The 12,008-nt window shown below is 46.0% G+C and overlaps 1 protein-coding gene across 1 annotated transcript in view; it reads left to right on the forward strand.

The window, feature by feature from the left end:
- The window catches only part of LOC144817800 (uncharacterized), a 54,214-nt gene that overhangs the window by 9,456 nt on the left and 32,750 nt on the right, over nt 1–12,008 (forward strand). Inside the window, exon 2 of the mRNA XM_078674629.1 lies at nt 7,462–7,585. Within this exon, the coding sequence (XP_078530755.1) occupies nt 7,501–7,585 (85 nt within the window). The 5' untranslated portion in view covers nt 7,462–7,500. The remainder of the gene's footprint in view (nt 1–7,461; nt 7,586–12,008) is intronic.

Genomic DNA, 12,008 nt, shown 5'->3' on the forward strand with positions numbered 1-12,008 from the left:
ACACTCTGCTCACCCTGCACACTCACACACTGCTGGCCCTGGACATCCACATACTGCTCACCCTGCATACTCACACATTGCTCACCCTGCACACTCACAAACTGCTGGACCTGGACACCCACATACTGATCACCGTGCATACTCACATACTGCACACCCTGCATACTAACACACTGCTCACTCTGCATACTCACACACTGCTCACCCTGCATACTCACACACTGCTCACCCTGCACACTCACACACTGCTGGCCCTGTACACCCACATACTGCTCACTCTGCACCCTCACACACTGCTCACCCTGCATACTCACACACTGCTCACCCTGCACACTCACACACAGCTGGCCCTGGACACCCACATACTGACCCCCCTGTATACTCACAAACTGCTCACCCTTCACACTCACACAGTGCTGGCCCTGGACATCCACATACTGATCACCATGCATACTCACATACTGATCACCCTGCATACTCATAGACTGCTCACCCTGCACACACACACACTACTGGCACTGGAAACCCACATGCTGAACACCCTGCATACTCACATACTGATCACCCTGCATACTCACATACTGATCACCCTGCATACTCAAACACTGCTCAGCCTGCTTACTCACATTCTGCTCACCCTGCATACTCACACGCTGCTCCCCCTGCACACTCACACACTGCTCACCCTGCACACTCACACACTGCTGGCCCTGTACACCCACATACTGCTCACTCTGCACCCTCACACACTGCTCACCCTGCATACTCACACACTGCTCACCCTGCACACTCACACACAGCTGGCCCTGGACACCCACATACTGACCCCCCTGTATACTCACAAACTGCTCACCCTGCACACTCACACAGTGCTGGCCCTGGACACCCACATACTGATCACATGCATACTCACATACTGATCACCCTGCATACTCATAGACTGCTCGCCCTGCACACACACACTGCTGGCACGGGACACCCACATACTGAACACCCTGCATACTCACATACTGATCACCCTGCATACTCACATACTGATCACCCTGCATACTCAAACACTGCTCGGCCTGCTTACTCACATTCTGCTCACCCTGCATACTCACACACTGCTCCCCCTGCACACTCACACACTGCTCACCCTGCACACTCACACACAGCTGGCCCTGGACACCCACATACTGATCACCCTGTATACTCACAAACTGCTCACCCTGCACACTCACACACTGCTGGCCCTGGAAATCCACATACTCATCACCGTGCATGCTCACATACTGCTCACCCTGCATACTCACACACTGCTCACCCTGCATACTCACACACTGCTCACCTTGCATACTCACACACTGCTCACCCTGCACACTCACACACTGCTGGCCATGTACACCCACATATTGCTCACTCTGCATCCTCACACACTGCTCACCCTGCTTACTCACACACTGATCACCCTGCACACTCACACACTGCTGGCTCTGAACACCCACATACTGATCACCATGCCTACACACATACTGATCACCCTGCATACTCACATTCTGCTCACCCTGCATACTCACACACTCCTCCACTGCACACTAACACACTGCCACCCTGCATACTCACACACTGCTCACCCTGCATACTCACACACTGCTCACCCTGCACACTCACACACTGCTGGCCGTGGACAACCACATACTGATTACCCTCCATACTCACACACTGCTGACCTTGCACACTCACACACTGTGGCCCTGGAAACCCACATACTGATCACCCTGCATACTCGCATACTGATCACCCTGCATACTCAAACACTGCTCACCCTTCACACTCACACACTTCTGGCCCTGGACACCCACATACTGATCACCCTGCATACTCACACACTGCTCACCCTGCATACTCACACTCTGCTCACCCTGCACACTCACAAACTGCTGGCCCTGGACATCCACATACTGTTCACCCTGCATACTCACACATTGCTCACCCTGCACACTCACAAACTGCTGGACCTGGACACCCACATACTGATCACCGTGCATACTCACATACTGCTCATCCTGCATACTCACACACTGCTCACCCTGCATACTCACACACTCCTCACCCTGCATACTCACACATTGCTAACCCTGCACACTCACACACTGCTGGCCCTGTACACCCACATACTGCTCACTCTGCACCCTCACACACTGCTCACCCTGCACACTCACACACAGCTGGCCCTGGACACCCACATACTGATCTCCCTGTATACTCACAAACTGCTCACCCTGCACACTCACACAGTGCTGGCCCTGGACACCCACATACTGATCACCATGCATACTCACATACTGATCACCCTGCATACTCATAGACTGCTCACCCTGCACACACACACTGCTGGCACGGGACACCCACATACTGAACACCCTGCATACTCACATACTGATCACCCTGCATACTCACATACTGATCACCCTGCATACTCAAACACTGCTCAGCCTGCTTACTCACATTCTGCTCACCCTGCATACTCACACACTGCTCCCCCTGCACACTCACACACTGCTCACCATGCATACTCACACACTGCTCACCCTGCATACTCACACACTGCTGGCCCTGGACACCCACATACTGATTACCCTCCATACTCACACACTGCTGGCCCTGCACACTCACACACTGTGGCCCTGGAAACCCACATACTGATCACCCTGCATACTCACATACTGATTTCTAAAGTAATGCCTTTCAGTTTGCGTGAAGTTCCTTGATGTCGGCTCTCTGTGCTAATATAGGATTGTGACATATTAGCTACAAATAACAAAAGGATCTCTGTGTTAAAAGCAGTGGTGGCAGGTAATTTTACCAGGTAGGGGGGTGGTGGCCAAACATTCACCTCACATAAACAAGTGCATTCACACACTCACACACACTCATAACACTAACATATTATTAATGTATTTATTTGAGAGTTGTATATAGCCCTAGCTAGATACACATATATTCATACATACATGCATGACACATACAAAAATGCACAAACTTACCTTAACTGCAGCTCTCCGAGAGGTAAGCCTTAGAGGTCCCAGAAGGACTAGGACTTCTGCCTTCCCTCATTGGTTGATTGGAAAGCAGCCATTCCAAGCTGGTCACGGAACGGGATGGGGTCAGTGAGACTGCTGACGCTACCTCACTGAGTTACAAGGTGCCACTGGTTGACACTCTGCCATGGGCACGTCAGGGCTTAAAACTGAAGTGCCCAGGTCCAAGGTAATCAGTGGTGCTCCCCTTCATCGCAAAGGGGAGGGCCTCAAGGCACTTTTGCCAGACTGAGGATGTCACGCCCACAGGGCTGTGAAATCATCAGCCTGGCAAAATTCAGCTCAGGCAGCCGGGAGTCAGCGCATTTAGCACATGTCCTGCTCCTGCCTGCCTGAGCTGAACACGAAGAGTGCCGGTCAGGCTGTCCTTTGTTCAGTCTGACATACACTCTTCTTGTCTGCAAAAAGGGGGGCATGGCCACCCAGCCAGTGTGGATAGGCCTCTGCTAGTTAAAAGCAGTAACTTACTGAGTGATATACACACAATCCAATATTGGTGGGAAAGCCTAGTCAGAACCAAGATATGAAAATATTAGCCATGTACATCCTGCAGCAAAAATGATTTTAGAAAAAGATAAGGTGTCTGGCAATTCAAAAAGGTGTATTTTTAACATGTGGAAGCATTTTACTTTAGCACATCCAATGTTACCACCGCGGTACACAGACAAAATATCGATTTTTAAATATCGATATGCAAAAATATCGAAGTTTAAATATCGATATACAAAAATATCGAAGGTAAGTAATATCGACAGTCTAAATATCGATATTGGCATGATATCAGTAATATCGAAGTTGTAAATATCGATGTTAATAATATCGAAATTAATAACTTTGATGTTACTAATATCAATTTTTAAATAAATTTAGTGTATATTATATTGTATTTATTATGTTTTATTATTTATTTTTAATGTTATTTTATTAAATATTGTCTTTTACTACTGTAGCGGGTTGTGGGTTTATAGGGGAATAGGGTGGGAAGTAATTTAATTATGTTAAATTAATTATTAATTAGTAGGAATTATTAATTAATTAATTGAGAATTAATTTTTAATTATTTTTAATTAATTTATTAATAGATAAATATGTTCTGTAGCGGGTTATGGGTTTATAGGGGAATAGGGTGGGAAGTAATTTAATAATAATTAATTAATTGATATATGTTTGTACATATTTTAATTAATAATTAATTGGTAATTAAATAATATTAATTAATTTTGGGTACAGGGGTATTTTTAGGGTTCAGGGTCAGTTTTCAGTTCATGGGTACAGGGGTATTTTTAGGGTTCAGGGTCAGTTTTCAGTTCATGGGTAAAGGGGTATTTTTAGGGTTCAGGGTCAGTTTTCAGTTTTTGGGTAAAGGGGTATTTTTAGGGTTCAGGGTCAGTTTTCAGTTTTTGGGTAAAGGGGTATTTTTAGGGTTCTGGGTCAGTTTTCAGTTCATGGGTAAAGGGGTATTTTTAGGGTTCAGGGTCAGTTTTCAGTTTTTGGGTAAAGGTGTATTTTTAGGGTTTAGGGTCAGTTTTCAGTTTTTGGGTAAAGGGGTATTTTTAGGGTTCAGGGTCAGTTTTCAGTTTTTGGGTAAAGGGGTATTTTTAGGGTTATGGGTCAGTTTTCAGTTCATGGGTAAAGGGGTATTTTTAGGGTTCAGGGTCAGTTTTCAGTTTTTGGGTAAAGGGGTATTTTTAGGGTTCAGGGTCAGTTTTCAGTTCATGGGTGAAGGGGTATTTTTAGGGTTCAGGGTCAGTTTTGGGTTTTTGGGTAAAGGGGTATTTTTAGGGTTCAGGGTCAGTTTTGGGGTTTTGGGGTACAGTCGTACAGGGTAAAAATAAAATAAATTTAAATTAAATCAATTAAATGAAATTAAAAAATATAAAATTACATTAAATTATTAAGTTTTTAATTTATTTTAAATTTATATGTATTAGTTCTAATTTTTTAATTATGTTTTAATATTTTTATTTAATATTTGTAACATTATATGTATTTTATAATTATTTTTACATTATTATTAATACATTTAAAAAAACGATATTTTTAATATCGATATTTTTGTACTACGATATTATTTTTTCGATATTTTTGTACTTACCTTGTTAGGGATAGGATTCCTATATTTTTGACTTCGATATTTTTGTTCCGATATTTTTGTATTTCGATATTTTTGAATTCGATATTTTGTCAGACATTCTACCACCGCATCAGGATGTGTTTGTTGAATGTGAATGTTTTTGAACATTAACTGGGAAGCATTCCTGCCCCCACCTTAATTACAAATGCTAATTATGAACTAAGAGACAAGTCAAGGTTCATGTGGAACCTATATGTAGTGTAAATCATTATTATAGATAGCGCAACATTATAGACATTACGGCAGAAACAGGAGGCTCAGTGAAATACAGTACTTACCCTGGATCCTACAATTTGATCATGCAGGAATAGCACCACTAGATGGGTATCTGTTTTCACCATCAAACTTTAACAATTTGCTTTAACTCTAGGAGGATGAGATTAGAGCGCAGATAACCAGTAGAATCTAATCTAATATTGACAGTAGTCACTATTTTACGTTGGCAGTTTTATATAGCACAGAGCTTGTTCCAAGACATAAGAGAAGAACTTCACAATAGCCACAGACTACATTTCATGTTTTTTTAATAAAGAAAAAAAGATGTTTCTGGCAAGATAACTAATCTTATCATACCCAGTCGTCGATCAAATGGGTCATCAGTTACTAAAAATTGTGATTTGTGTTGCTGTGAAGTGGAGGCTCCTTTGCAAAGGTTGACTGGTCACTTTTGTCACTGCTGCATTTGTATGTTACACTGGTTCTAATGAGGCAAAATCATTGTAGAGGCTGGTAGAATGTGTATAAAAGAACCAAATAATAGAGTATCAGAAAATGTACCGCATTACGCTGCAGCCTTTTTTTGCTGCATAATTTAGTCAACACTGCAACATAATTTTGTCCTCCATTGCTGTATTATTCCAGTGCCCCAAAGCAGGCATCACATGTTAAAGGTGCTTGTGCATGAAGCAGAGAGACTGTGAAGTTTGAAAACTTAGGGGCATATTTACAAGTCCCTATCATCACAGGAATGTCACTTTTTATGTCGTTCCTGTGGCGATAAAACCTTTGCCTTATTTACAAGGTGGCATTTTGCCACTTAAAGTGGCTTCACACCACCTTGTAATAAGGCCCCCTTTTATACTACACTTAGCCTGAAATGGGTGTGCAATGGGTGTTGCGGTGGGCATTCCACAGCAATACCCATTGATTTTATTGCTGCCTCCTATTTACAAGGGTAGCATAAATAGGAGGCGGTGCCAAAATTAGGACCAGGGAAAACCTGGTCTAAAAATGGCAAAACAAGGAGAAATGCTTAATTTCTTCTCATTTTTGCTGTTTCACATGAGGACGACAGGTGGAAAATACATGCACTCTAGTGGAGTGCTCAAGCACAAATAAAAAAGTAGCTCACCTGAAAGTGAGCAGTGCCAGAATGCAAGTGAAGATGTTATTATCTAGGGGAGGAACAAACACAATATGGACAAGCCTAGTAACTGAATGAGAAGAAAGTAACTCAAAATGACAAAAAGGCAAAACAATAATAAACAATGGGCCAGCTTTAAAGCCACTGTAAAATCTTGGTAAGCTGAAAAAAGGTATTTTGCAGTCATAGAGCTTGCTCTCTTTGGTTTGCTTGGACCATAATAAGCAGATATCAGACAGCAAACAGGTGCAGAAGTGGCTTTGTTATGTTGGAATAGTGGATCATTTCCTGGGCCTTCCAAACTTTAATTATGAGTTGGACCAGATTGCAGCCTCTCTCAGATGCCAATCTCTATGAAAATGGTGACAGGAAATAGCCTCACCTTGGGTTATGTCTTATATCACAACTTCAGTGTCATAGGTAGTAGACCGATGCAGACAGCTCCCTCTCATTATACAAGTTCACAATGCTTGTATATAACTCCTTAAAATAATGCCACGAACACAGTAGACACAGGGAGGGAGGTGAGTAGTTACTGTAAACCCGTCCTGTAAATGGGGAAGACTTGAATATCCGGCGCGGAAGGGTTGGGCAGTAAATGTATATAACCTCTGTTAAACTAGGAAACAAAGCTTCTGAGACAGTAAGGGGTATATGCTAAGGCTCTAATCAGAATATTGGAGCTCTTCAGCAGATTGGATGAGCTGAGCGAGAGGCAAATTCCTGCAAATGTTATTACCTTTCCAAGAACAAATTTCCATCTCGTCAAATTTTAGGCATAATACTGTTCTTGATAGTCGTTGCTTCAGATATTTAGGGTTTAAAGTTGTCTGTGTATCCTACATAAGTGATACATGGTATTTTTCTTCTCTCCTATGCAGGAAGAAGACACGGCTAGCAGATCACTCAAACCTTGCACCATGGGGACCCGAATACTGATTTACTCACTGGTTATCCTGCTCTCCATCCTAGAAAGTTCCTATTCTGGTCCACTTGCCATTTACAGTAAGTTGTCTGTCACAGGAGTCTGATTTATGTTATAATAAAGAGTGACTTCATGCAGTGATAACGGTGCTCATGACACTATTAGACACACTCACTCCACAGAAAGAGGACTGAAGGCCATCTCACCCTTAAAAAGGGTAATACAAATAAGGGATCATACCCACCTCAGTGGTGGAGTCATTCTTTGGAGGTACCTTAGATTTCATGAAGTCAATGACACACTAGACACATGTTGCAGCTTAAATAGCTTGAATGATGTCTCCATAGTACCCATGCTCTTGGTTGGTGATGATCACAGGAGGCTTTATTCTCTGAGCTGCTCTACCTATGGTTCAGGAGTTTGCACCCGATTTAGGTCCACTATTTTCCTGCAGGTTGTTTTCCACACTCAAATTTCTCCTAATTTAAAGAGGGTTGAACTTATTACTGTGTTTAACAAATTGACACAACAGAAAATTGTACCCTTTAGCATCTGTTAAATGGGAGCCCCAGGGTCACAGAGAAGAGCGTATCCATGTGCGTAAAGTCATGATTTGATAACCACTCACAAACTCACCACTGCCTGCGAGGGAGCGTCTACAGCGCTAGAAGCGAGGAGCGCTTTTGGTGTAAACTCTTTGCCTGAATCCCGTTTTCATCGAGGTCGCGCTGCTGGTGGGAGCTCTCCTGTGCTCGACGGAGGCTGTCAGCTCCCAGCAAGCGCTGGACCCCATCTTCATTGGTTGCCTGCACCGGGGGACTGCGAGGCCCAGAAGCCTTTGCTTCAAACACCTGGTGCCTCTTCCCCCGGCGGTAACGCCCCCTACCTGCTGCCTTTAACTTTTCGTGACACCCGCTTCGCGGGTGCCACTCACAAACTCACCACTGCCTGCGAGGGAGCGTCTACAGCGCTAGAAGCGAGGAGCGCTTTTGGTGTAAACTCTTTGCCTGAATCCCGTTTTCATCGAGGTCGCGCTGCTGGTGGGAGCTCTCCTGTGCTCGACGGAGGCTGTCAGCTCCCAGCAAGCGCTGGACCCCATCTTCATTGGTTGCCTGCACCGGGGGACTGCGAGGCCCAGAAGCCTTTGCTTCAAACACCTGGTGCCTCTTCCCCCGGCGGTAACGCCCCCTACCTGCTGCCTTTAACTTTTCGTGACACCCGCTTCGCGGGTGCCACTCACAAACTCACCACTGCCTGCGAGGGAGCGTCTATAGCGCTAGAAGCGAGGAGCGCTTTTGGTGTAAACTCTTTGCCTGAATCCCGTTTTCATCGAGGTCGCGCTGCTGGTGGGAGCTCTCCTGTGCTCGACGGAGGCTGTCAGCTCCCAGCAAGCGCTGGACCCCATCTTCATTGGTTGCCTGCACCGGGGGACTGCGAGGCCCAGAAGCCTTTGCTTCAAACACCTGGTGCCTCTTCCCCCGGCGGTAACGCCCCCTACCTGCTGCCTTTAACTTTTCGTGACACCCGCTTCGCGGGTGCCACTCACAAACTCACCACTGCCTGCGAGGGAGCGTCTACAGCGCTAGAAGCTAGGAGCGCTTTTGGTGTAAACTCTTTGCCTGAATCCCGTTTTCATCGAGGTCGCGCTGCTGGTGGGAGCTCTCCTGTGCTCGACGGAGGCTGTCAGCTCCCAGCAAGCGCTGGACCCCATCTTCAATTGGTTGCCTGCACCGGGGGACTGCGAGGCCCAGAAGCCTTTGCTTCAAACACCTGGTGCCTCTTCCCCCGGCGGTAACGCCCCCTACCTGCTGCCTTTAACTTTTCGTGACACCCGCTTCGCGGGTGCCACTCACAAACTCACCACTGCCTGCGAGGGAGCGTCTACAGCGCTAGAAGCGAGGAGCGCTTTTGGTGTAAACTCTTTGCCTGAATCCCGTTTTCATCGAGGTCGCGCTGCTGGTGGGAGCTCTCCTGTGCTCGACGGAGGCTGTCAGCTCCCAGCAAGCGCTGGACCCCATCTTCATTGGTTGCCTGCACCGGGGGACTGCGAGGCCCAGAAGCCTTTGCTTCAAACACCTGGTGCCTCTTCCCCCGGCGGTAACGCCCCCTTGTACCAACCTCCCCATAAATTGGAGTGTATTACACGCAACGCGGGACGTGCGCGAGGAGAAGCGCGAGGCGAAGCCCGGGCCAAGGGCGGGCCCGTTTCAGCCCGTTCCAGACTGTGAGAGACTGGACTGGGCCACGGTATTTGAATTTTCTCTCCTAGCTATCTGTAGATTTGTTCTGATAGAAATCGTGGGGTTTATTATTTGAAAACCTATAGTGAGACCTGTCTGTTCGTGCCCTATCGTCTTGTCCCTCAAGAACGAGAAGTTTAGCGTACGATCATGACTAGGGCCACCAGAAGCAAAAAGGCAGATAAAACTAATGATATAACTGGACCCATTGACCTATTCATAAATAAGGCCAATGCCGTCATTGATAATACCATCCAAATAATAGATCGACGGGTGTCTCTCGAACTGGAGATGGCCAGGAAAAGATCATCAATGGGCCCGTTGGCCTTAGCACAAGCCCCAATGCAAAAGGGCCCGACCATACCCCTGTTGAATCAAGTAAGTGCATTAGTTCACACAGTTCCAAACACTGTGGACCTGTCAGCAACACAGTTATCACTAGGTTCAGATTCTGATTCTGTGGAGGATCTGGAAAAAACACCAGATTTACAACTCCTACACAATCATGAAATGGTTTTAGAACCCAACTCCATGGGGGATGGGGAGGGTGCCATACCTAAGAAGTTAAACAAGGGGTTGAACCCACATGAGCTTACATCAGCTCCACCAAATGGTGTGAACCCCTGTAACCTGAATAAGCATAGTAACAATATCGTAATGCTGCAAACCCCACCACAAACCAATAGTGTGATTATTAACACGCCCCCACAGAATAACATGCTAATGGGGAACCTAGATACACTAGGTGCAGTAGGTGGTATACAAAAACCATGCACCACGTGTGTGACACTACATGACTTTCTTACTAATAGTATGGGGGAATTGTTAAAATACCATTTGAAACCCCTGGAGAAAAGTATAAGGATAATTGAAAAACAACTCGCTAAATTAAATACTCCTGTATTCACCCAGAAGTCACTGAGTACCCTGGATATGGGGGAGGGGAAAAATAAACAGCCAAGTAAACCGGCTGAACCGGCTAAACCAGCTCAACTACCCATTTTACCAGTCGTGAGCCCAAAGCCCCGTGGGCAAGACAAAGAAGGAAACACTCAGACTACTAAAAGCGTCAAACAAAACCCACAAAACACCCCCAAACCCCAAATTGTAGAGGGGAAGGGCCAACCCGTTACCACCAGTGATAACGTACAACCCACCCCAGCCCTAGTGGCTTTAAATACTCAGCTAGCCAATCTAAAGGAGACCTTACATAAATCACAAAAAACCCAGCCCCTTCAAGCTCAGGGGAAACAGAGGTCGGGTTCTAGATTCAGGCGGCCGTACCACCTTCCACCTGAGGCTACCCCGTTCACTGTTGTCCTAACAGGGGTCTCAGAATTGCCAGACGGCTCGGACGAGCCCTCGTGGTCACTGAGGAATAAAGTTCTGCAATGGCTTAGCCAAAACAGACCTATACAGCCATCGCATCTCAGCAGAATCAACTCAGTTAAACGAGTGTTTTGGATTGGGGACACGAAAAAAAGCCTACAGGGTGATTGTGTTATAGTCAATTGTGACGACCCTGCCATGGTTGACTATATCTCTTCTTGGCCAGCGCTTGAAAAAAGGGGGGGGGGTGGACGTACAGCGTCTTTCCTTCTTCTACCCACCGTTAAATACTCCCAACTATGAGAATACAACTGGTTGGGATGACGTCCAAGACTGGCCTTGGACACAGGTGGGGTACACCAATAGAAGCAGAAATAGGAACACCAATAACTGCTGGAACAGAGGCTGGGATTCCCGCCCCTGGCACCATAGTAGAGGCAACCCAAATTTTGACTATTGGGGGGGGGTTTCCCACAAGGAACAGATACGACTGTTTAGACATGGTCGATTGACCAATAAAGGTCATCACAGGGGTATTAGAAGTCAATGTCGCCCAATTAAAGACCCATGATGTCCCCCCCCAGGTAAAAAACACAAAACCCGTGACAACAGAGATTACACCAGTGGAAGACACGGGGGGTGGAAACTGGTTAGGCCAGCAGTTAATAGAAAAACCCAGTATGCCATGCAGGGAGAGAGGTCTAGGGCCCACAATGGAAATTAGCAGCACAATCCCATACTTGAGCAAAGTAGACAGGACCGAGACCCAAATTGATAACGAGATTGAAGCCCCGCCCGTGGGCATTGTCTCACTTATTAGGCAGGAAGAACCCCGGCCAACCAATGAGGGGAAATGTTCGCTAAAATTAACATCATGGAACATTGCTGGGCTCGCGAAAAAAGCGCGGGACCAGCTATTCCTAACCTTTATGGA

This window comes from Lissotriton helveticus, chromosome 2_1 (genome assembly GCF_964261635.1).
Source record: "Lissotriton helveticus chromosome 2_1, aLisHel1.1, whole genome shotgun sequence".
NCBI classification, from domain to species: Eukaryota; Metazoa; Chordata; class Amphibia; order Caudata; family Salamandridae; genus Lissotriton; species Lissotriton helveticus.